Below are 25695 nucleotides of genomic sequence, written 5' to 3' on the forward strand. Positions count from 1 at the left end.
CCCCCGCCCCCCACCGAGCTCTCTGGACAGCTCGACGTCTCCAACAGCTCTGCACCTGGACACCTGACACAAGTCCCCAGGTCCCTTCAGTGCAGACGGGGGCAAGGGGGCAGCTGAGAAGACTCTGGGGGTCACACCTGCTCTACCCTCTTCTCTCCGTGTGGCCTTGGGCAAGTGACCAACCACTTGGAGCCTCACTTCTCAAGTGTGAACTGGGCTTCCCTTCCTCACTGGAGGGTGGAGGGGACTGAGACACTGAGCCTACACTGCTCTGTACAGTACTGATGAATGAAGAGTTCTCGAACTTGTCTTTGTGATGGAGCTGATGCTGCTGCTGCTGCTGATGCTGCTGGTGGTGGCGATGGGGACCATGGTGGTGACCGTGATGGTGACGATCGTGGTGGTGCTGGTGGCGGTACTAATGATGGTGACAGTGACGATACCAGTGATGATGGGGACAGTGGCTGTGGTGCTGGTGAGGGAGGAGCTATAGGGCAAGGACGTTAGGACCCATCTTCTTTCTCAGCTTCACCTCACCTCCTTCCCTACTGTGCTCTCCCTCCTCCTCCCTCTTCCTCCATCCCTTCACCTCCTGCTCCTGCCTCTTCTCTCCTCCTGCCACCCCCACCCTCCTCTCTCCCTCTTTCCTCCTCCTCCTTCTCCTCCTCTTTCCCCCTTCCCCTCCCCCATAAGCCAGCTTTCACCCCGGACTCCAGTGCCCCTTTAATGAGTCCTGGGATAGAGGGAGGGGGATCTTCTCTGGCTCACCCATTTTCCTTCTTTTTTCTTTTTTCAGTTTATTTATTTATTTTGAGAGAGAGCTAGAGAGCAAGCAGGACAGGGAGAGAAACCCAAACAGACTCCACACTGTCAGCGCAGAGCCGGATGTGGGGCTCAAACTCACAACCCTGGAATCATGACCTGAGCCAAAATCAACAGTTGGACGCTTAACCGACTGAGACATTCCGGCGCCCCTGGCTCACCCATTTTCTATTCAACTCCTCTCCAGGGCTAGAGAGTGGGCAGCCTCAAGGTAGCCCTCAGGTCACAGGCACTCTCATCAGCCCTGTCCCTTCGCTACAGCTTTGGGCCTCCAAGGACAGTGGAGAACTCAGTGAAGTTCAGCCGTAAGCTCCTGTAGCGCTGTGCTGCTCGATTCCCTGCACACACATGCCTTTGCCCGGGCAGGTTCCCTGCCAGGATTCCCTGCTTCTCCATTCATGAGCATTTCAGACCTGCACCCTTAACCAGGTGCCCTCCACCCCCACTTCCTGCCTCACCTTTGGTCCCTCTCCAGCAGCACATCTGAGCCACACCAGGTGTGGGAGGAAATCAGGCCCATCGGCCCAGGCGAGCTGACCCAGGAGGAGTCCCGCGGCCCAGCCACAGGACAAAGAAACCATCTGCCACACCGGCTCCTGTGGCCCTGTGACAAGAGTGAACATTTAGCTCGTGACAAGGGTCATGGGTCATTCTATACCAAGAATTCAGGCCGTGACAAAAATCGCTTTATTTATCTTCACCCGGGGTCAGTTTCAGACACGACAAGGGGCAAAGCTGAGCCCAGGAATGTCTGCTCTGACTGTTACTCGTGTTGCCAAGCCCTGGAAGAGCTTTTCCCTGCCCCAAGTGCCCCGGCAGCTCCCTGGGAGTCTGGGTCAGGGCCGCTGGAGCCTGATACAACTGGGGGTGCCGGGGAAAGGCTGAGCTCAGAAACAGCCCAGCCCCATACCTACTCCACGGACTCACGCTGCTCCCAGCCTCAACCTCTCTCCTCTCCCCCTCTCCCCTCCACCCAGGCCGCAACGTGAGCCGCAGCTGCACCAACGAGGGCTGGACGCACCTGGAACCTGGCCCCTACCCCATTGCCTGTGGCTTGAATGACAAGGCATCAGATTTGGAAGAGGTGGGCCTCAGTCCACCCCTGCCCTCCCACAGTGCCTTGGCCTGCAAGGCTCCTTCCACCCTCTCCCAGCAAGGAGTGAGGTTGCTGTCTATGCCGAAGCCAGGACTCGTGGGGTCTGCCTTCCCCAAGCCTCCTCCCTTGCCAGGTCTGCATTTCCAGGGGATCATCCCCCTCTCTGTCCCTGACAGGGAACAGGAAGGGGACTTTCATGAGGATGACACACAGCGACAAAAGCTGAAACAGCACTCGGCCCTCCGGCTGGGCCACCCCGCTGACTCATGGAAGCCTTGCTCCAGCCCTAGAGGGGCAGGGAGGGCAGATATCATCTTCCTATCTCATGCAGAGGGGAAACTGAGGGGCACACCCTCAGCAGCCAGTCAGGGACAGGGACAGGGACAAGACCGTGGTCCTCAGTCCCAGGACAGGCATATGCCCTGGAGCAGGTGAAGCGTGAATGGTTGCTGTGCAGATGTGGGCCCCGGAGCCACGTGGGAATACTGATGGGAAGCGAGAGTATAACTGGAGTCCTCGGCTAGGAGCCCCCTCACTGCTTCGGTGTGGGGTCGTGGGTATGTGTGTGTGTCCGTCTGCTGTGACGTTTGTCCCACCCCCCAGACACCCTTCTCAGAACTTTTGCTCCTCCCACAAGGGCAACTTCTTCAGAGGCCTTCAAAGCCCACCAGGTCCCCAGGCAGGATCTAAATCCCCCAAATCCCACTTAACCACTTGCCTGTTCTCCAGCAGGGTGTGGGACGTGGAGAGAAACAAGGGACTCACCCAGTGGCCAAGGATCTGCATACGTGTCCCTAGGGAGGGTTCCTGGAGGGGCCAGCCAGGAGCCTTTGGATTCCAGATTAGTCCTGTCCCCCTGCAGAAAGGCTAGATTGCCCTCCTCCTGCTGACCCCTGCCTCTGAGAGCCCCAGAAGGGAAATTGTCCCAGTGTCGTCTTTAGTATTCTAATTCCCTGTGTGGCTCTCTCGCTGCATGGCGGGAGGTCCTCACGTGGAGTCTGAAGGGCACAGTGTTGGGCCGCCGGGGGGCCGTGCCCAAAGCTGGCACGGAAGGGGTGCTGAACACATGACTGCAGAATGAACAAACGGGCACATGGAACGCGTGAGGTCTTTGCTCTTTCCGTCACTGACATTTCCCTCATGAAAGAGCAGAGAGAGGAGGTTCAAGTCAACCCCCGCCCCGCCCTGGGAAGCAGTCCTGTCCCGTCTGTGGAAACCCAGGGGAGGGGTGTCAGGGGTCCGGGGACCGGAGGGGGCGGCTCAGCTGCTCTTGGGACCCTGGAGTCTCTTCATCTGCCAAGGCAGGGATGGGAGGCAGGGTGCGTAAGGCACCCACCCCTGCCAATACCCCCTAGGTGAGCCCACCCCACCCCCACCTAAGACCCCCAACCCCGCCACCCTCTTCCCTCTAGCAGCAGCAGTCGATGTTCTACAGTTCTGTGAAGACCATCTACACCATCGGCCACAGCCTGTCCCTCGCTGCCCTTCTGGTCGCTACGGCCATCTTGAGCCTGTTCAGGTGAGGTCCAGCCGCAGCAACAAGCCTCAGAGCAGACGTAGCCAGGTCGCTCCTGTGCTCGAGCCCAGCCTGGTCCAGTCATGCTCTGGCCCCTTCCCTGTCACCCCCAGGCAGCATGGAGTCCCTGCCCTGTCCCCCTACCACCAAAGTGCTCCACCTGTCTCGGCCTAGTCCCCATGGATGGCCCTGCACCTGGAGATGGGGCACCAGAGTGTGGGGCAGGCTCTGGAGGCTGAGGCACTCGGAGGCCAGGCTGCGCCAGGGTTGTGCCCGGGGGCGCGGCCTGCCCTTGGAAGCCCTGTGCTCCCCCGCCCTGCCCTTGCTCCGAGCGCTGGACAGCGTGGTTGGAGTGGGGGGTCCGAGGCCCCCTCAGCCTCCCAGCTCTGCCCGCCTTGCACAGGAAGCTCCACTGCACGCGGAACTACATCCACACGCACCTCTTCATATCCTTCATCCTGAGGGCCACCGCTGTCTTCATCAAAGACTTGATCCTGTTCAACAGCGAGGACGTGGACTATTGCACCAAGGGCTCGGTGAGGACCCCGCCCAGGCCCACCTCCCTCTCCCTCTTCGCCTTTACCTTCTCCAATCTCAGTCCCTCTCCACCTGCTGCTTCTCCCCCCTTCCTCTCTTCTCCTTCCTCCTCTCCCTCCCCGAGAATGGCCAAACCCCTACCCAACCCCGTCTGCGGCTCCTTGAATCCCACCCCCCTCCCAGCCACAGGGAGTGGTGCTCAGCCACCTGGGAGCTCACAGACCTGCCCCTGCCCGTGACAGATGCCTCTCCTTGGTGGGAAATGCGACACTTCATAGCCAGAGTCCACAGTCCCCCGTCCCTCCTCTGTTGCTAACTTCCAGAGGGATCTTCGGGAACTCCCTGCCTCAGTTTCCCCATCTTGCAAGGACTTCCAAGCTTCCATCCTACTCCCCCACCCCTACCACCACCTGGATTCGGTCCAGATACACACACAGCCCTTCTCTTCCCTTCTTCCCCTGCCATCAGTCCGTTCTGGGCCTTCCTCAGGAAGGGAAGTTAAGACAGTGTCTAAGGAATTAATTGCCCGTCACTAAGGGGTCCATCTCCAAATGACTGTGAGCTCAGGACCCCCTCCCTGAGCGCCCCGGAGCTAAGACAGAGAGCCCAAGACCAGCCCTGGCTCCTACCCATTCCTGTGGCCAGTGACTCTGCTTCATGAGGACCTACCCCAGGGGCAGTGCATTATTTTGGGCGTCAGCAATACCTTCTCCTCAGAGAATGGACCTATGATGGTGGAGTCTTAGGCATGTAGACAAGAAGGAAGGGAAACGCAGGGCGGCCACCCTGGACAATCCCAGAGCTCCTCAGAGGATCCCACCCAGGAGCTGGGGCCCATGAGCCATGGACCCGGAGAAGCCAGGAAGCCTCCAGCACACTTGTTAAGCATAATTGTGGAGACTGGCTTTCTGATTCATTAGCAGCTCTCTGAAGCTTTTCTAAGGCAAGAAGCACAGATAACTGTCCTATTAAAGAGATGAGCTATTCTAGTTGCAAGGCAAGTGGGGGAGGATGGGGGACACAGGCCCGCCTGTAGCTGGAAGGACTGAAGTGGGACCTTGAAGGAGCTTGCAGCCACAGGAAGAGGAGAGCAGACTACTGAGGATGTCTCAAAGCCAAGGGCACAGAAAGGAGGGAGTGGAATCTAGAGAGCTTCCCGGAGGGGGGAGGGCTTTAAGTTCTGGCTCACAGGTATTGGGGCTTGATCTGAAATGGAAAACTTTCTGGGAGAGAACAGAGGACAGAGAAGGTCCTCCAGTTGTGCCAGGTGGGCCACCCAGAGCCCCAAGTTGCCCTACCTCTGCCTCCTCTTGCCTCTTCTCCTCAACACTTCCATCAGGGCCCCACTCCACAGCCCATAGCCTACAGCCCCACATATTCAGGGAACCCTTGCAAACCCAAGCAAGAATTCTCCTCATACCTCTTCTAGCTACCTTCTATCCTAATTGAAATAAGGTGAATGAGTAGGTGGGGGCGGGGTTAAGTGAACGGGCAGGTAGACGGATGCTGAGTAAATAGATGCGTGGATGGCTGTACAGGTGGAAGGATAGACGGGTAAAGTAGGAAAAATTGGGTAGATGACAGGTAGAGGGGTGGATGAGTAGATAGGAGGTTGGATGAATGGATGGATAGCTGGTTAGGTGTGTGGGTTGGTAGAGGATGGCTAGTAGGTGGATAGGTAGAAGAATGGAGAGATAGGTAGGTGAGTGCGTGGGTGGGCTGATAGACGGAAAGATGAATAAATGATCAGTGGGTGGACAGACAGATGGGTGAGCTGGTAGAACACCTAGTGGGTAGATAAACGGATAGGTGGGCAGATGGATGGTTGGATGGGTAGGTGGGTAGATAGACATATAGAAGGAAAATGAATAGATGATAAATTGATGGATGGATCGTTAAATCTGCAAACTTACCCCAAATATCCGATGATCTAAAATCAGGGATAACGGGAAAACCACCGGGTACATTTCGAAAGGGACAACGCAAGAACAACAAAGAGATTAAGCTGGCCGTGCTGCACCTGTGTTTGTTGCCCCAAACGGAGATGTGGGCAGGCAGGGGACCCCAGTGAGCCCCTTCTGTTCCTCCCCCTGCAGGTGAGCTGTAAGGCAGCCATGGTCTTATTCCAGTACTGTATCATGGCCAACTTCTTCTGGCTGCTGGTGGAGGGCCTCTACCTGCACACCCTGCTGGCCGTCTCCTTCTTCTCTGAGCGGAAGTACTTCTGGGGGTACATACTCATCGGCTGGGGTATGGTACCAGGGAGGGCTGCCAGGCTGGGGACGGAAGGGGCAAGGCCTGGGGAGCTCACTAGGGGGTGGGTGCCAACCCTGCCTGCACTCGTAGGTCTCCCTGGGCCGCCGGTCCTGCCTACCAGGCTCTAGGCCAAGAGTTGACAAAAGTCCCCCCCAGTGTCTGGCCCCGGGGGTAGGTGCCCTCAGGCTGCAGCTGAAACTAGAGCTGATCTGTGGGACAGAGAGTTTCTGTGAGCATCCATTTCCCCTTCAGCCCTTGAAACGCAGGGCCACTGCTAGTCTGTAAAGTGCCCCTGTCAAATTGGGAAAAAGACCCTCCCTTTAGGGGGACACAGCCCCTCGGGCATAGCGCTCCACCCCCTCAGTAGAGCAAGCATGTTTGCACAGTGAACGGCCTGTGCAACCGCACGTGGCAGCCCCGGAAACCCACTCTTCTCTCCCTCCCTTTCTCTCTCTTTCTCTCTCCTAAATCTCTCTCTTGTGCCCTTTCCTCTTTTCCTTTTCTTTGACCCTGACAGGGGTGCCCAGCATATTCACCATGGTGTGGACAATCATCAGGCTCTATTTTGAGGATACTGGGTGAGCTGCCACCCCGCCCCCTCCCCCAGGCTGCCATCATCTGGGGCAGATCCCCTAGGTGGGATGAAGGGAAGCTGGGAGGCACAGACTCTGGGCCTATGGTCTCTCAAGGGCTCGGGGGCAGAGCCGGAGCACCTGGGAGGGCCTCTGACCCTGGCTGAGGACAACCGTTCTCATTCTCCCCCACCATGCCCTATCCAGATGCTGGAACACCATCAACTCCTCATTTTGGTGGATCATAAAGGCCCCCATCCTCACCTCCATCTTGGTAAGGCCTCCTCCCACCACGTAGAGATGGGGAAACTGAGGCCTAGATTGGGTAGTCCACTGACTTCAGGTCACACAGGAAATTCGTGTCAGGATCACAACGGAAACAGAGGCTTCCCAGTGACTCTAGGCAGGGTCGTCCCCATCCTTTTCCCCATCAGTTTCTCCTCTAGGGTAAAGAACACAGATGGGGAGGGCCAGTCCTTCAAGATGTGAAGTAGAATTCCCAGATGACCCCCCAAAGTGGGGAAAGCTAGGGAAGAGAGAAGACGGATAGACAGCAGGGTCCTGGGGAAGAAACCAGGACATCAGTCCGGGGAGCTGGACCCCTCAGCCTCCCCTCTCTGACCACTAACCTTGGCCGCATCCACCAGGTGAACTTTATCCTGTTTATTTGCATTATCCGGATCCTGGTTCAGAAACTTCAGTCCCCAGATGTTGGAAAGAGTCACAGCAGCCCATACTCGTGAGTATGCTCTGGCTTCCCTGGTGTCCCCATCCCCCGTCCCCAAATCTGCCCACGTGTCTTTGAAGTTTTCCAGGAAGTCAGGTGACTCCAGAGTCACCAAAAAGCCACCTTGCTCTTGCCCACCTCCAGCCCCCATGACCTGGCTCAGCCCACAAGTGTCCCCCGTTCCATCCCTACCCTTGCCAGGCCCATAAACCCCGTGCCCGCTTCCCCTGCAGTCACTTACCCAGCAAGCGATCCGCCCCAGGTATGTATCCACTGCCAAGCCAGGGAGCTTGAGAACACAACAGATCACTTGTGCCCTATTCACACCAGGTGCCCAGTCCCTGGCAAGGGCCTGGCACAGAAAAGGGACACAGTAAGTACACAGTAGATGGATGCCCTGGGGGAGCCCCCAGCTGAACAACGAGGTAGCCACATAGGATTAAGTAGTCCCCAGGAATAGTTAACAGCAGTTTCCGTGCCAGGTGTGCTAAGGGGTTTCCACATATCATCTCATGTCATCCACACAGTCCCCTACAAACTGTCCACATTTTACAGGTAAGGAAACTGACACTCACTCCCTCCTCTTCAAGGATTTGGGAGCACGTGGCCCTGGCAGGGGGGAGGGCACAGTGTCCCTGCGACAGTGGTCATGCTCCTTGTTTGGAAAGAAAGGTGTGAGGGCTGTCTTCTGCTCTTGGCAAGACTGGAGAAACAGGAAGGTTTTCATGAGAACAGGGCTGGAAGCCAGAACTAAAGAAACACGGGCAGGGTGGCTGTGAGCAGGTGAGTAGGGGTCTGCATGCCCACCGATGGGAACAAGAGACTGGCTATCAGGGCTGCAGAGACAGGACAACCCTGGAGCATCCCATAAGGGCCGCCCAGTCCTGGGATTCTGGACCGTTCTTGGCCTGGCTTCTCTTTGGAGAGTCTTGTGCTGTGGTTCTAAGATTCTTAGCTAGAATGTCACGAGCTGCTGGATTTAGGATTCTATTCTGGAATCCTGTGATTCTCTCTGATGAGACTAAGACTCACGTTCCTGGTGTGACGGCATTCTCCCCCGCTGGGTGCGTAGGAGGAACTTCCCCTCCAGTCTGAGAACAGGGCCTGTAGCCTGCCAAGGGGCAGTACGTCAGGCCCGGGCATCCTTATCCTCTGCTTTGCCTGTGGGGCCCGGTTTGCCCCAATGCACAACTGCTCCAAAGGGCTTGAATCTGAGGCAAAGGAAGCCGGTCATCACCAGGTCCACGTGGGTGAGATAGAAACCGAGCAGCTGTCGGCAGGCAGAGGGGTGGGGGGAATAGGAGATGGGGCTCCCCGCTGAGGGGCTGTCGGCTCCCACTCTCTACCTCCCCATAAGCCTTCAATTTAAAGAAAGCCTCCATCTGTCAGCCTTGGGCATGCAGGAGAGATTTGTGGCCAAAAAGGGGTGGGCAGTGCTCAGGATCTTGGCATGGCTGGGACCCAGGTCTAGGAAGGAGCAGGAGGGGCAAGGCTGGGGGACCTCGGGCCCAGGACTAGGTCTCCCTGGACTGACTTCTGAGGCAGAAGGGATCACAGCAGACACTCCCAGCCCCTCAGACCTCTCCCAGCCAGGGAACCGCGAGTTCGCACTGTCTGGACCGGCTGAGGTCAGGTGGTTGGGAGGCCTGAACCAGGAGGAGCCCTGCTGCACAGGAGAGGGATGAGTCATTTAGAATGAATATCGACCCTGACAAGCACACAAGGCTGGAGAAGGAGGAGCTGGTCCTTCAGAGCCTGCTGAGAGTGTGTGTATGGGTGTGGGGAGCCAGGGAGGGAGGGATGCAATCTCAGAAAAGGTGGCAACTTCTAGAGAAGTGGACAGGCAGAGAAGCCAAAGATGGACTAAACCAGGCGTAAACTGGAGTGCCCAGCATCCTCCCAAGTGGCCTTGGGCATATGTGGTCAGCACCCCAATTACAAAATCTCCCTTCCCAAATGTCCTCATCCCTAGTAGAGAATTAGTCTCTTGTGGATGCACTGCACTTTATAACACCCAAAGTAGTTCTGAGTTTCCAGTGAGGCCCATGTCTGTAATTTGATCATATTGAGCATACATTTACCCCCACCGTAAAGATTAGGGAAACTGAGACCAGGAGAGGGGGAACCAGGATCTCCTGTTAGCTGAGAACGTCTCTCCCTTGGCTGCCACAGACCCTGAAATACTATGTCTCATCCTCAGGGTTCAGCACTGACCTCCTCTGTGGTCTCTCCTCCAGAAGGGTGAGAAAAGAGAGCTTCCTTCTCCTTCATGCTTCCTTTTAGGCTAGGAGACCTGGAGAGGGGGTGGAGGTGGAGGGTAGAGGCACTGCAGATATGGAACAGGAACACATGTGCACATACTTCCAGGAGCCAGTGGCCTGTCCTCACACATCCTGGTCATCATCCCTACCTCCTATACGCACTGTCTGCCCTCCCCCTTGTCCCCAGGAGGCTGGCCAAGTCCACTCTTCTACTGATCCCCCTGTTTGGAGTGCACTACATCATGTTCGCCTTCTTTCCCAACAACTTTACAGCTGAGGTGAAAATGGTCTTTGAGCTCGTCTTGGGGTCTTTCCAGGTATGAACCATCCACCAGTCTGCATTCTTCTCTGGGCTTTAAGGGAATTCAGCCTGGGGCCTTGGCCCCTTGCCACTGGATTCCATTTTTTCCCCACTGTAATAAGTCCTGATTAAGCACCTACTGTATGCTTTGCCCTTTGGTTAATCAGGGGAACGTAAGGACCAGGGCCAGGGGTGGTACAGGGGCTGGGGGAGGCTCCTGGAGTCTGTCCACCTCACCTCTCCTACTCCCTTCCTCCCCAGGGGTTTGTGGTGGCCATCCTGTACTGCTTCCTCAATGGCGAGGTAAGCCCCTCCCAGACCTTGGGGGCCCGGCAATAGCACTCAGGTTGAAACTCAGGTTTCAAGGTGCGGAAACACTAATGGGATATGTGCAGAGCAAGGATGGGTTAAATCTTGCTACTCCAAGTGTGGTTGTCAGACTAGAAAACAGGTGATGGCACATACCTAGGACCTGGTTAAAAAGGCTGATTTCTGCCCTCTGCCCCCCAGACCTGCTGACTTAGAATCTGCATTTTAAGACACACACACACACACCTGGGATTTGTGTGCACATCGGTTTGGTTAAGTGGCTGTGTCCAGCAAGTGGGGATAGGGGCAAGGGGGTGGACTGCAGTGGAGGCTGAGTTACCGTGGAGCCTGGTTACAAAGCCCAGAAATCCATCCACTCAGATGAGCGCGAGTGAGCTGGGGGGCAGCGATCAGGGGAATGGGGATTCAGCCACCCCCAGGCAGTACCCCTCCCCCTCCCCGACTGCATTCTCTGATCCTCTCTGCCTCCTACCGCCTCTGGCTCCAAGGCCTTGATTTGACCCGGGTCCCCAGTGGTCCCACTGTGCACTAGCCTAGGTAGCATCCGGGTCCCTCAACTTAGACTCCCCAGGAGGATTTGACTGGCTGGCTCGGCACCCTAAATCCAGAGCAGCCCGATCAGCAGTGGAGGAGGCTTACTGGGGGCGGGGGCTTGAATACCTCCCTTTCCCCAGGTGCAGGCGGAGTTGCGGCGGAAGTGGCGGCGCTGGCACCTGCAGGGCTTCTTGGGCTCGGACCCTAAATACCAGCACCCGTCAGGAGGCAGCAACGGGGCCACATGCAGCACGCAGGTCTCCATTCTGACCCGCGTCAGCCCGGGCGCGCGCCGTTCCTCCAGCTTCCAGGCCGAAGTCTCCCTGGTCTGACCGCCAGGCGCCCAGGGGCCCCCGGCGGCTCCTCCCGTCCGCACCACCCACCCCGGGCGGCACCGGGGACCGAGGCCTGCCCGGGCGAGGCCAGCCCCGGCCCCGGGCTCGGAGGCTGCCCCGGTCCCCAGGCCACTGTCCGGACGCCCCTCGAGAACTCCGCCCTTGCGCTTGTCTGAGAGTAGGGTGCACAGATGCGGGAGCCGCTTCGCTGCAAGCAGGTGCGCCGGGGGGCTCCCACCTGAGAAGACGTGGGGTGGAGCTCAGCCCTCAGACTCCTCCCCGAAAAGTCCTCGTCCGCCAAGCAGGGGCAAGAAGTCCACACACTCTCCCCTGACTCGGCGCTGGTGGCTCTCGGGCGCCGTCCAAGGCAGGCAACTGCCCGTCCTCGGACAATGAATGCGGGATCGTGGTGTGCGCCGAGGACACAAAGGTCTTGCCCCTGAAGATCACCGGCCACCACCACCTCGACGGAGCCTGAAGTTCCACCATTGCGTCAAGTTCCTTTGGGTTAAGCATTACCATTAAGGCATCTCTTCCCAGATGCGGTCGCCTCCCCCAGCGTCGTCCTCTGAGCTGCCAGCCCCTCCCAGTGGAGGAGTTTGCCTCAGACGGGTGTGGTTTTGATAGGGAGTTTAGTTTGGGGCGCACAGGTATCTCCATAGTCCCTGCTGAAGTGCAGTGGTCCCAGGATGGCTGGAACGATCGAGACTGCCGCCAGCCCTGCCATCCCTACAGGCAGTGGGAGCTTCCCTTGGCCGCCCACCTATGTGCCAACTATCAGAACCAGGCTGAGAGATGTGCGCTCGTGCGCCCCTTAATCCTCCCATCAACCCAGCAAGGTGAGAACTACTGTCCCTATTTCACAGGTCAGGAAACTGAGTCTCACAGAGAGGTGCCTCGCCTTGTCACACAGGTAGGGTTCGATCTCAGATCCGTCAGATGAGAAAATGAAAGCACAAATTCTTAACTGCTGCTTTTTATATATTGTAACAAGCTTCATCCTCTTAGTTATTTGTATCACCACTGATATTATTGCTACCATCCCTGCAATCCCATTCCCACCCCAGCCACACTGGAGTGTGGCTGAGAAGTCCTCTAGCCCACATATTGTCTGGACAGGAGCCTGGTGGTCAATAACATCCTGTGCCTACCCTGCACCCTGTGGCCACGTGGCTTCCTGCCCACACTCCAGCCAGAAGATCCCCTCAGGACTGCAAACAGGCTGTGCGACAATAAATGTTGGGTTGAATCGGCTTGGCTTCCCTGGTGGTTGATGTTCCCACGTGACCTAAAACGGGGACCAGCTTTCAACTTACGGCCATTTTCCCCCATTCAGAGGAGGGGAGGTCGAAAGCATCACTGAAGCCAGCTGTCACCACCCTTCTGGCTTTGGATGGGAATCCTACACTTCTAGGAGAAGCACGGAGTTCTAAAGGCCTTCACCCCATGTCTCATTGAATGGTATCCCATGTCTTCTGAGCGTGGGGAAGTTATACTAGGTTCTTGTTGTGTCCCCTGACCTTCTAAATCCAACCAAGAGAAGGAAATTCTATTCTTGGATTAGTACAGAACAGCTGACCGAGCTGCCGCAGTCCCAGAAATGGTTAAGTGGGAGCATGTTGCAGGCCACAGGGATTCCTGCAGACAGGGGTGCATGGGGTATAAGCTGACCATGTTTACACTGCCCAGGGTTCAGGTAAAAAGAGATAGAGGACAGAAATGTCACCAAAATGAGTGACAGAGCCAATACGACTGGTGGAATGGTTTAGACACAGGCAATAGGGCAAAGTAGATGATTTCAGTTAGCAAGAGAGGTCTCCCTCCAAAGCCGTTGCCTGACCCCTTGGCTTCCACTTCCTGCAAACCTGCAGAGGGGTTGTCTTGTTTGGGAGCAGGAGAGGGATGCCAAGCTGGTAAAAAGAAGCTAGAATAGGCTGGCAAAGCCTCAGATCTGCTTGCAAGGCTCCTTCAAAGCCTTGTCCTACTCAGTACCATCCCAGAACCCATCACCCAATGACAGCCCCAACCAAACTAGCATGCTGAGGAGGCCTGAGTCAGGGGTGGTCAGGCCAGGATCAGAGTCACCGTGAACCCAGGGCAGGGGCAGCCCCAGGCACATACCCTTGGACCAGTGGCCCAGCAGGTCTGACAGTGGCAAACTCCGTCTAGAGTCACATGTCACGCCTGCCCTGTGCATGGTCAGCTGTAGGACAGAGAAGGGAATATCCCTACCTTTGGTTTCAGCCGCTCTCTGGCCTGCTGGAGAGCGCATTCTCAGCACTCACCGTCCCTTCCTCAGCCCGGGCCAGTGGTGGTGACCACCAATGGGGTGTGGAGAGCTGGGCATGGGCATTTGGGTCACCCGGAACTTGTTCTATTCTTCCCCAAGAGTCTCCCATCCCTACTACTCCAAGGCATGGGGATAAGAGATAGGGAACAGGTGGGAGGGCCATGCTCCTCTCTCCCAGCTGGGCCATGTCACTGTCTGATTTCCCTCCCTGCCTCCCCAGCTCAGTGCTTCTCTAAACCGGTTCCAGAGATGTTGTCTACCACTAAGGTCCAGAAGACCCAGCCCTACTCTTTTAGTCCTGATTCGAATTCCGATATTCTTGTAGATCTTGAGCAGTTCCCTGTATCTCTGGGCCTCAGTTTTTCCACCTGATGGATCGCTAGGCTTAGCTCCTGGCTAAGGCATGGGTGGCTAATGAGGAAGGGGCTGTCCAGAGCCCTCTGCCACCCGCTGTGTCCTCTGGGCTAGGGGAGGACAGCAACTGGAGGGAGATCCCCAAGCAGACTGGGGACCGAGGGAGGCACAGAGGTTGGAGGCTGTGAGAGAACAAGAACAGTTCTCTCGAACTGAGGGATGAGCTCAGGCTGGTGCAAGAGGGTAAGGGGAGGAGGGAAAACAGAAATGGGAGGAGTCAAGAGATCCAAGAAGTGGGGCATTTGCAGAGGAATGGGCAGGACCTTGCCTCCCAAATCAGTGACCCCACAGGCTGCCTGAGCTATGGGAAGGCCAGGAGGGACCACCCTCCAAGCTAGACCCAGCCCATCCACCACAGTGCCCGAAATCCCACCGTTAGTGAGTCATAGCTTCACAGTAAAGGAGAGAGCCCAGGGGAGACCGGATCGATCAGCCAGGAGGGTGGCATATGAAGCAAATGTGGGGAGACCCAAGACACGGGCAGCAAAAGGGAGAACACTGGTGAGGTCCTGCCCTGAGAGTAGGTGAAAAGTCCAGTGTTGGGCATTCAGGAACAGAGAGAAGCTGAAATACTGTCTCGGGTGGACAGAAGCCAGGAGGAAACATCCCCAGGTGCCTATGGAATGGGAATAACCACGAGCAGAATTTCTCCTGCACACCTTCTTCCCCCCAACCTCCCCTGTCCCTCTCCTGCCTTGCAAGGCACTTGTCAGGCCAGGCCGGCTCATCTCTAGCGCCACCTGGTGGGTACCTCAAGGACTTCACCAAGGTTGGCCTTTGGGACCCAAACATCACAGGGTTCAGGCCCCTCCACAGCAGGCCAGGTGACACAGAGGGCAGGCCTGTCCCCTCAGCTCCATTTCAGAGTGAAATACAAGAGGGAAAATGTAGTGAGGCCACAGGACTGGTGACCCCAGGGACAGCCTAGGAGATTAGGGAGACCCAGAGCCCAGTCCCTAGACCCAGTCCCCTGACTTCTGTGGCACACAGTGATTCCTGTCCCAGTCCCAACTGTAGAGTTGGGCCTCTAGGGCACAGATTAGGCCCTGGCCCTTGACTGAGCCCTGACCCCAGGTCCTGAGGACAAAGTCCAGTTAACTCCGGTGGGCACCTCCTGGAAAGAGGAGCAAGGAGCCCCGTCCAACCTGGTGCAGAGGGCCACCATCACTTTGATGGCAGAGGCCACCATGTGGACAGTACCTGTCACTCTGGGGCACAGGCTGAACAAGGAGGGTGGCCAGTGTGCCAGCTGAATGGATAGGGAGCAGCCTCCCAGGTGAAGAGACCTCAAGTTTTCTCCAAAGACTAAGCAGGGGCCTCTAGGTCCCAAGAGAGCATGATGGGTGCCAGGGACACCCAAATCCAAGTAAGCAGGTGCCTGGGGTGGGCCCTTAGCCGCAGGAATCCAGTGGAGGTTTCTTAAATGAGGCCAAGGGGATGGGGGTGGTCTTGGGTCCTGAGAAGGGCCCCAGGGGCAGACTGAAGAAAAGCTGCCAGTCTATCATCCAGGTGTGAGGGAGGAAGAAGAGAAGGGGGTTTGGGGAGATGACCTGGTTGGGGACATGCTGAATGTAATGTCTGTGGGATGTCTGGGGAGAGCCCCAAGGCTACTGAAATCAGGATGGAAAGCGACAAGGCCCAGGCAGGAGTGGGGAGGCCTGGGCAGCCCCCATGGGGCAGGGGGCACAGGGAGTCCGTATCTGCAGGCACCTCCATCTGGCAGTGCTGGGCCAGGCAGGAGAAGGAGTCAGAGTCAGCCCCTCTGTTCCCACCGCTTGCCCAGGGCCTGTTTTCCTGAGAAATGACCCTGCCTCCTCCCAACTCTCCCTATGTGGGAACAGGAACTGCTCTTATCTCTCCCAAGGGAGGGGGCCAGAGCCACAGCTGGCAGTCATTAAACACCCTGATCAGGCCGGGGATGGTGGAGATATTAATAGCCAGGAGTCAATGGCCCAGGAGACACAGCCTCCCGAGGAGAGGGACAGTAACCTCAGCAGGCCATGGGGATGAGGAAGATGGGTCAGGAGACCATCCTGGCAATGCCCTAGCCTCCACGCAGGACAGATGGGGGTAACCAGAGTCCAGAGAAGGGAAGGGACTTGCTTGGAATCACCAGCAAGTCACTGGCAGAGCCTGGCCATGAACCCAGGTCTTAAAATCCCAGAGCCCCGCTTTGTTATACGGATTGTCATAGGTGAGATTCATCAAGAGTGCCCTGTGTGGAAACAGGCAGAGCAGACCTAGCAGGAGACACTAACTCTTTAGTCTCTTTCCAAAAATCTTGATATTTTGTTCATTGTGTATTTTTTACATTAGCTTTGATTTTTTTTGAAGTATTGCATTAAAAAACTGTTTATCCTGATTACTGAGTTTTTTGCCACCTCCTTAAAATTTGCATCTGAGGCAAATGCCTTGCTTGCCTCACCCTGGTCCCAGCCCAGCTCATACAAGTCCCAGTATCCCTAGGTCCCAGTATGTCAATGTGCAAGAAAGGGAAACGTTCTGCACCGGCCTCTATGTGGCTCAGAGGGAAAGGGTCCCACCTGGGTAATGCCTAGTAAAAGTAGGCAGCTCCAGGGTTAATGCTGTGGCTCAACCTAGTATTTTCTGTCTGTCCCCTCTACCTTCCTCGGTATGTTGACTTTCATCACAGACGTACCCCCTCGTGATTGCAGATGGCTGTCACTACCCCAGGCATCATGTTCTCACAGAACTCCATCCAGTGGCAGAGAGAACGTTTCCTGTGTGTCTCCAGTTATCAGAAAGATAAACTATCCCAGAACCCATCTTCTGCACACTTTCCTCAGGCTTCTGGGCCGGGACCAGGTCACATACCCAAGGCCTGGCTGCAACTTCCAGAAGGAAAGTTGATCTAATAAGGAAGGAGGGAGGGATGGCTGCTGGCTCTCTTTCTGGATGTTTCTCTGGGTAAATTTGTGGCCTGTCAGCATCCCTCCATCTGAGCCTGGTGGTATAGTAGTGTGAGGTGTGTAATGTAGAGGTGAGGAAGTCCAATCAGTCCAGAATAAGTGCACAAAACAGAAAAGACTCTAGGTACTTTGTGCAGAAAGATATTGAATGTAGGGAATTAAATGTAGAAAGGTCTGGAGGCATGGAAGTGAGGGCACACTTCTGCCCTGTGGTAGGTCATACTACCCCAGCTGCCACCTTGCAGGAAATTATTGTCAACATCCTAGTTGCACATCCATTAAGCTGTGACAAGAAAATGGAAGGAACAGTGTCCTGCTGCTGTGAAAACTCCTGTCTGCCAGATCCCAGCCAGCAGCCACCACACTGCAGGAAGAATGGCCTCCACCTCCCTTCTGTCTTCCAGCTCTCTCCTGTGGTGCTTCCCTCTGGTGGGGCCTAGGTTGCATCCAGATCCCCAGCAGCAAGGGGGCGCTGGGAAAGGTAGTCCTCAGCATTCCAGCCCTTGCAACACACAGGAATATGGAAGGGGCAGACAGGGATGGTGGGTGCCAATAGATCATTTCTAGCACAGAGGCTCAGTGGCCTTGTAGCCTGTGTCACCAGAAAGAGAGCCCGAGATAAGAGTCTGTGATCAAGAAATAGGAATTGGGGACAGAGAAGTGTGAAACAGGGAAACGGGGAAAGCCAAAATGGTGGTGAGTTATTGCACTGGTCACTGGTGTGGCTACTGGGACCCTCTATGAGAAACAGGCAGGACACGCCTCAGAAGAGTCCTCCTGAGGGTCAGGATTAAGTGCTGGTTCCCAGCATCTGTCACTCCAGGTCTGCCATGTCAGTATCGTCATACTTCCACGCATGAGTTGTCAATGGGTTCCTGCAGGTGTCCCACACCACGGCTTCGGAGGAGCTCTGGGCAGAAAGTGATAGATGAGGTGGGGAACAACAGGTTATTCCTGTAGAACCGGAAAAAGTACGTCAATAGGCTACAAGGCAGCAAGTCCAGTACGTGGCCTCCTGCCGGCAGTGCGACCCTCTGTACTAGGGTCTTTCCACGGATACTCACTGCGGCCAAGGTATTCATAGCCGGTTCTCTTGGCTGGGGCCCCAGGGCCTGCCCTGGCAAATCCGGCCCCGCCTTGGCTCACTCTGGCCCCTCAGTCACGCCTCTCTCCAGCCCTGGGTGTGAGCTACCCTCACCTCACCATTAACCATGGCCGTGCCACATGCCAGGCCCACCGGCTCTAACTCGGCCACCTTCCTCATACCCTTTGGAGCATGCAAGAGTTTCTGGAGGGCCTGCCAGGCCTCTGGGAGCTGAGAGAGGCTTGGTGGTGCTCACTACAGCCTTCTAGCCATCAAATCCACCCATCTACTGTCTTTACCTAGTGGGGCCACCTAAGGGGCACAGGCTGCTTGGGAGACGGATTCCAAATGCGGAATGGGACAGACGCCTGCCCCCTCTGTTTTCGCTTTTTAGGGTTTTTCCCCCCCTCTCAAGATTTCATCCCAGAGGATGAGACCATGACACGTCTGAGAGATTCTTCCCCTTCTCGGTCTTGCCATTCACCAACTTAAGACGGGCTTTCCACCCTCCTCCTCCATCCTTCCTTCCGGTTTCCCGAGAAAGTGTCCCCTGGGTCATCATGGTGGAGTGGCTACTAGTTTCAGGGGTTGGGAGATGAGAGTTACATCGGTCCAATATTTTCAAAGTGTGAACGCCATGATATTCATTCAGCAAAGAGTCACTGAGCCCTTACTGTGTGCCCAGAGGGACCAAGGCACAGGCCCCACCCTCACAGAGCTGACCCTCTAACGGAGGAGTCAGATGCATAAACGGGGAAAATTACACGAGGATGAAAAAAGGACAGCGCAGGGAACACAGTCAATAATGTGATAATGTATCGTGTCAGATGGTGACCACACTTACCGTGGTGAGCGTGGAGTAATGTTCAGAGATGTAAACCCACTATGTTGTACCCCTGAAACTAGCACTGTATGTCAGTTACACTCCAATAATAAAATATAGAAAAATAACCTATTGATGTTCACACACAAAAAATTTTAAATGAGGAAAATTACACAAGGAAGAAGACAGGATGAGGGGCTAGAGTAAAGGGGTGCTCTGTCAGGACGGTCAGAGGAGGTCTCCCCAAGGGGTAACAGTGGAATAGGAGCAAGTCATTACCCCATCTCGATAATCAGAGGATTTTAAACCACAGATACCAGAGCCAGGGCCCGAGACCTTAAGGACCGGGTCAAAACAGGCAGTCCCCTGCCTCTGCAGCAGCAGCCTGAATAGCATGTGAGGAGAGCACGTACCGGGGGCCTGGGCCTCGCTGCCTAGCCCAGGGCTCGGGTGCTCACTGCTTCCCGAGTGACCAGGACGGGATGCCCGCCTGGACATGGGGTGGCTTGTTTCTTGGGCCCTCCGTTGCAACAGTGACCTAGGCCCACAGACTCCATCTGGGTGTGGGGATCAAGAGGTTCCCCCCCGACCCCGCCAACCCCAGCTCAGTGTCCTCAGCGGTGGTGCCAAGTGACAGAGAACAGGCAGCTCTTGAAAAGACTAATATTTACTCTTCAACTGGGAGCTGGCACAGGCCGTTTCCTGCGACTGGCGTCTGGCTCACCCCATGGGATGGACACAACAGGAGGCACCCGGGAGACAGGCAGATGTCCCTGCGGACACCAGCACCCAGGATGAGGCAATGTCGCCGAGACGGGGACGGCATGTGCCGAGGCCCCATCCCACACAGCTCCGCTCCGCTTGCACACCTTCGTGGCGGAGCGCTCACGATCTCCCAGAGCCCTGCTGTACGGCCCTGTGAGAAAGTTCACCGTACTCTTAGCCCTGTGTTCCTCGCTTCTGGCCGCTGCTCTTACCCCTGGGGCCTCAGAAAACGTGCCTGGAATAACCCCTCAGGGCCATGGTGGTCCTGGTTAGCTTCACCCTGCCGGCCCCAGCCCCCTCGGCCTTCACTTCCCCAGGCACATGCTTTCGGCTGTCGCCAGAACAGACTATTTCTGGGGTGGGAGGAAGGACTTGCCACCGGGGGCACCTCCGTCCCTCCTGCAGCTGTGTTCCTTTTTCCCTGAGAGTCCCCCGTGAGAGTCCTTCAGCTGAATGCCTCATGTGGGAAAGAGTCTCCGCCAGGAAACTACTGGTCAGACGGCGAGAATCTGGGAAGGATAGAGTCCCCGGTGGCCAGAGCTGGCTCACCCATCTACTTTCTCCCTCTGGAGTCCCCTCCTCTCTGCTTTCTGCCCTTCCCCTTCCGCCATGTGTTCCAGAAGCGCTCCCTGACCATTATAGCCCCCGGCCTCGGCTGCAGTTCCCCCACCTCACCCACTGGAGAACCCAGGGAGCTCAAACACCCTGCCAGCGTTTGGGGCTAGAGCCCCGCAGAGGCAGGCCTTCCCAGCCTCAAGTCCAGTGAGGGCTGGGCACAGCGGGGGCAAGATCCCCGGGGGCAGTGCAGGCCCCCTGTTCACCCAGGGCTCTCAGACCTGATGCTGACCCTAGCAAGTATTCTTTTCTTTCAATTCCTTATTGTCTCTGTCCCTAACTCCCATGCTCCTAGCCCCTTCAGGCCACCACGCGGATGTATTTAACAGGTATCTTTTAGAATACATTCTTACAAAATACTTTATCATTTTGTGTGCATAGATTTCCAACCATATAAATGTTATTTTTCTACTCAGTTCTACGTTTTGAAGATCCATCCATGCTGCTACATCACACCAAGTCTGGAACTTCCGCCTGCTGTGTAGTGACCATGCTGAGCCTGCGCACTTTACCTGTCCGTGCGTGGAAGACACACGGATTGCTTCCTGCCAGTACAGATCATGCTTCTGTAAAACCTAACTTCACACAGGTCCCCTTAAGGATCTGTGTGAGAAGTTCCCAGGGACATATAACCAGGAGTGAAGCATCCACATCATGAGGCCTGAGCCCACTCAATTTGGGTAGGTAGCCGAATTCGTTTTCTAGGGCTGCCGTGACAAAGTACCACAGACTGGGTGGATTAAACGACAGAAATTTATTTCCTCACCGTTCTGGAGGCTGGAGGTTGGAGAGCAAGGTGTCGGTAGGGTTGGCGTCTTCTGAGGTTTCTCTCCTTGGCTTGCAGATGGTTGCCTTCTCTGTACCTCCCAATGCACACACGTTGAGGTACTCGGGTAGGGGTTAGGGCTTCAACATATGCATTTGGGGAGGGCACTGTTCAGCCCACGACAGGGGCACTGCCTTTCAGATTGGCTGTGCATGAAGTCCTATAACCACTCACTCCCTCCAGCATTCGGTGCTTCCTAAGTGTTACCAAACTAATAGGCACAAGGTGACATCTTACTGCTGTTTTAATAGGTACTTCTCTGTTATTTCTAATGATTTTACACATCTTCCTACGCTTATTAACTTTCTGGGTTTTCTCTTCTGAAAACTGTTCATTGTTCTACTGAGGTTGCTGTCTTTCTTGCTGACTTACGGGAACTGATTGTACATTATTGGCTTCAGACATTCTAAGTACCTTCTCCCACTCATTTTCCCCGTGAAATCTTTATTTGTATGCAACCAAATTCATCAATCATTTTGCCTTAAGCGTTGTATCTGTAACATTTTTATTTAAGAGCACTTTCCCATCCTTGGTCACAAAGATACTTTCCTTCATGTTCTTCAATGAACTTTATCGTTTTTGCCTCGCACATCCGACCCAGTGACCTCTTGGAGCCGACGCCACAGAATTAGGCAGCACTTCCCTGCCAGGCGCAGCCGCAGAGGCCCCTTCCTCTCTGAGCCTCACTCCTCCACTGGCACTGCTCAAGGATGCTTGGCAGTTGTCTGCTCCCTGGCCCCGTCAGGAGGTAGAGCCCAAGAAAAAGAAAGGCAACTCCGTAGCCTGAACCGGCACCCGGCCCTCCTGGAGCCAGAAGGGCATCTTTCATGGGCCAAGATCCCCCTTCACTCTTTGTGGTGCCGCCGATGGCACACAGTACCTTGTCAACAAGGAGGTGGAACCAGGTGGTGGCCAAAGGCTCTGCCAACTCCCAAATCCCAGAACCCGGTAACTTAAGAGTCTACTTTGGAAGTCTCTGCCCTCCCCCAATCAGGACAGACGGTGGAGAGGAGCTTGGACCATGCATTCCCCACCGCGCCTCAAATATGGGCAGAAAATTGGTGCATCTGTTTCCATTCTGGGAACTTCGTCAGCTGCTTACAGGGAGGACCTCTGTAAAAGGGTGCAGTCCCTTGGGCCCCGAGCCTGCCGACCCGCTGGCAGCTGCGCCTCCTGCTGGCCATTCTGTGGTGGGGCTGGTCCTGGGAGATGGAACTCAATGGTCCCTCAGAGCACGGCCAGGAGCTCAGAGCCTAGAGCAGGGCAAATGCCCGCTCACAGGCACGCAGATAAGCAGGGGCAGAGCCTGCATAGAAGGCGGGCCTCCCAGCTCCCAGGGCTGCTCTGTGACTGCTATGTTGGCTTTTCCGAGGTCTTTCCTGGACCCACGATCGCTTTCCAGAGTCTGGGGTTGGTGCTAAGGACTGAGGCCTGGCACCTGTCTAGACACCGGAGACGAGGATGTGAATTCCACTTCTTTCGACACCCCCCGCTCCATGATGCCAGGCCCACATCACACCCTCTAGGAAAACGGACCCAAAACTCAAAATTTTTTACACAAATACACACAACGTAATAAGCACCTTAGATTTATTCTCCTCTCACTTCTGAAGCCATGTTATTTAATTTATATATACATAGTATATAAATGGCTATACAATATTCTTTACATATATTAACACGAGTTTAGGCTTTACTACTGTGTGAGAGTTTGTTAAAACATACCCATCATGTATTCAAAATAGATCTTTGTTATTACATGAAAACAGTAAGAAGCTTGTACAACACGGACAGCAAGCATTCAAAACACATATGCGAAGGAAATGGTTTTGCCCTGGCTAAATCAGTCTCAATCTTTTACGCTCTTAGTAGAAAAGTCTATTAAATGGAACAGAATTCGGGGGAGGGGGGGTCAAGTCGTACAAGTAATTCATTAAATATACTTCTGAAGTAACCCCAGAATCACAGAAGGGTTAAAGAAGGTCACACGTACCAAGCACAGGTTAGAAGAACAGAATGGATTTGATAATTTGACCCGAAATAAAAGGCGCTTGTGAGCCGCAGCTCTGCCATCAGCACACACGGACAGATGTTTCCATATCCGGCCATTCCCAGGTCTTACTGACAAGCCCTTTTCCACAGGTTCCCTGCCAAGACGTTTCCCCAGCAACCAGGGTCTGACATCACTGCTCCCAGACGGGAGACTCAGAGCTCTCCCCATTTGGCTCAGGGATGGACTTGAGGTTTGGTTCGACCAGCAGAACCGGCCTCCCTGGATGCCGGAGGGCCCAATGCCAATGGTAGCAAGAGCTCTGTGACTGGAGGGCAAGAGGCACGTTCAGGGGGGAGAAAGAGAGGTCACCACCTTTCTCGACTGGAAGACTGAGCCCATTTACCTAGCAGGATCATAAAAGGCCTGTCTTCGTAAAACCTGGAAGACACGGCTGCACTGTGCTGCGTAAAGCGTGAACTTCCTCTCGCCGGGTGAAAGCCTTTTTCCTCCTGCACGTGAACAGGGGATTCACCCAGTATTCTCCTCCACTAGGCTTTTCTCCTCATGACAGCATGCCGGGGGAGTAGGTGGTTACCACCGCTTCCCAGCTGAGGACCCTGTCCCTGCGGGCAGAACCTGCCCACAGTGGTGGAGGCCTGAGCAGGAGAGTCAAGTCTCTCTTCCTCTACCATTGTTCACACTCACAGAGCACAGTGGAGCTTCCCTGTGCCCGGGCAGGATTCTGTGGAGGAACGTTTGAAGCGTGAGCAACACCAGAGCGGGGTGCACATCTGGTCCCTGTAAACACTCCCGTGCCTGCCGGGCCCCACTTGCGCTGCCCCGTGCACGCACAACAGCAGTCTCCTGAGGGCCACCTGCCCTGCATGTTACAGTGAGTGGCCGATTCCTTCAAGGAAAAGCAAACAGCAGCCCTGGATGAAGGTGCAGCACGTGCCCCCAACACGCCAACTGCTTGAGGGCGGCTGCTTGAGGGCCCCCAGCTCTGCTCCTCACCTGTCTCCTGCTTGCTGCACCCCAAACAGCCGGCCCTCCTGGCGGTCGTCTTTGCCGACCCTGGCAGTGCTGACCGCCAAAGTGCTGTTGCCCTTTGAGCCCCGACTCCCAACTGTGTGCTGCAGCTCCCGGGGGCACGGAGGAAGAGGGCCGGGCCTCAGTGCACTCTGCTCCGCCCCTGAGCTCCTGTACCCACCTTATCAACTACAGTGAAAGACGGCTTTCCCCACCCCTCCAAAGATTCCAGTTTCAGCCTCTGTTTCCAGGGCTGCAATGTGTGGGACAGACACGGAAAGAGGCAGAAGAGTCCTGGAGAATAGGGGCACCTAGGAAAATAACAGGGAGCTCAAGGTGAGGTGACAGAAATGAGATTGGTTTAATTTCAGCACTCCTCCTAACACCCTTTTTCCAACTCCTTAAGGAATTTTAAAAGGTTGCTTCACAAATGCCTGTAACACAGACCACAGGGGTGCAAGCCTGAGAAGCAAAACCGGGAGCCTCCGGTCACATTCCTCCCACCACCAGCAGAGGGGCCTCTAGTACTGAGAGGTAATGCCACCCCCAAATACACCCCTGATTGTCTCCTCCCAGGAAAAAGAAACTCAGGAATGATCCCTATCACAGTAAGGCTACCCTAGGGAAATGAAACCAGAGTCTACGTGTTTCTCTCACCTGCATACTTGAGGAAGGGAAAACCCTGTGGGCCTTGGCCCCATGGTTGGGAGACCCTGGCCAGGAGCACTGAGCCACATCCCAAGCCCGATACAGGAGATGGGAATAATGCACTCCGACGTTCAAAGATCTTGCAGTATCTGATCCCAGAAGGCACTTTTAAGGTTTGTTTTCAACATTATTTCAACTATTCCCAGATCCACCCCTGCGAGGTTGGTTGGGCAGGTAGCATTGAACCATTGGGAAAATAAAGTGCGAGAACAGCAATGAGTCCGTGGGGTGGTGAGGATAACTCCTGCGACGTGCAGCCACCTTTCTGGCATCAAGGATGACACAAGGGGCCACAAAACTCCAAGCCTGAACCAGGTCAACCCTGAGCTGGGATTTCCCTTGGACAAAATCCCCAGAACTACTTCTCTGTCATTTGTCTCTTCCTCCAGTGAATGAGGCTTCTTTTAGCTGGGTTCCAGGTGAACAATGTTTATGTGGTTATTATTTTGTACTATTTGTCCAGTGCATCCTTTCCCTCTCATTTGCAAAAACGAATCTGAAACCCCATGTAGATGTTAACTGATGAAAACCACATTCAACCAAGTGTAGACAACATCTCCACCAGTGCGGAAAGTATTCACCAGGAGGGCCCACTCTTCAGGATAGTTCTCTACTGCCTGCCGAATATGGATCACAGATTCTGCCCCCGAGAGCATCTGGGGTATAGGCCTACACGGCAATAACACATGAGCTCAAAAAATATTAATAACTCACTTATAGGCTGTGCTTACCAACTTTTAAAGCCTTTTTCTTTTCTTTTCTTTTTTTCTTTTTTTTGGTGCTTCTAATGTACAAAGACTTCTCTTCCCTCCTTGGCTTTCCATTCTATTTTACCATCTCTTCAAAATTATCTCCCAGAGAGCCTGAAGATTCGCCTGCTGGGTATGCAGAAAATTACGAAAATGCAACACTGATAGAGTGACAACTGTGC

The 25695-nt window shown here is 55.1% G+C and overlaps 2 protein-coding genes across 13 annotated transcripts in view; one reads left to right on the forward strand and one right to left on the reverse strand.

Moving 5' to 3' along the window:
- The window catches only part of VIPR1 (vasoactive intestinal peptide receptor 1), a 32486-nt gene extending 21155 nt beyond the window's left edge, over window positions 1–11331 (forward strand). For 2 of the 3 annotated variants that reach the window (XM_030330216.1, XM_030330218.1), the window contains 10 exons: window positions 1800–1906; window positions 3331–3437; window positions 3838–3970; window positions 6068–6221; window positions 6745–6805; window positions 7007–7073; window positions 7447–7538; window positions 9975–10104; window positions 10350–10391; window positions 11093–11331. In XM_030330216.1, coding sequence (XP_030186076.1) covers window positions 1800–1906; window positions 3331–3437; window positions 3838–3970; window positions 6068–6221; window positions 6745–6805; window positions 7007–7073; window positions 7447–7538; window positions 9975–10104; window positions 10350–10391; window positions 11093–11284 — 1085 coding nt within the window. In that variant the 3' untranslated portion in view covers window positions 11285–11331. The remainder of the gene's footprint in view (window positions 1–1799; window positions 1907–3330; window positions 3438–3837; window positions 3971–6067; window positions 6222–6744; window positions 6806–7006; window positions 7074–7446; window positions 7539–9974; window positions 10105–10349; window positions 10392–11092) is intronic. The other variant, XM_030330217.1, reaches the window with a different exon arrangement.
- Window positions 11332–22607: 11276 nt separating this feature from the next.
- The window catches only part of SEC22C (SEC22 homolog C, vesicle trafficking protein), a 33111-nt gene continuing 30023 nt past the window's right edge, over window positions 22608–25695 (reverse strand). For 7 of the 10 annotated variants that reach the window (XM_030328574.1, XM_030328581.1, XM_030328577.1 and 4 more), the window contains one exon: window positions 22608–25642. Coding sequence is in view for 3 of the 10 variants with exons in the window: in XM_030328581.1 (XP_030184441.1) it covers window positions 25595–25642 (48 nt within the window). In the remaining 7 variants the exon portion in view is untranslated. The remainder of the gene's footprint in view (window positions 25643–25695) is intronic. The other 3 variants (XM_030328580.1, XM_030328572.1, XR_003971614.1) reach the window with 2 other exon arrangements.

Source organism: Lynx canadensis, chromosome C2 (genome assembly GCF_007474595.2).
Source record: "Lynx canadensis isolate LIC74 chromosome C2, mLynCan4.pri.v2, whole genome shotgun sequence".
NCBI lineage: Eukaryota > Metazoa > Chordata > Mammalia > Carnivora > Felidae > Lynx > Lynx canadensis.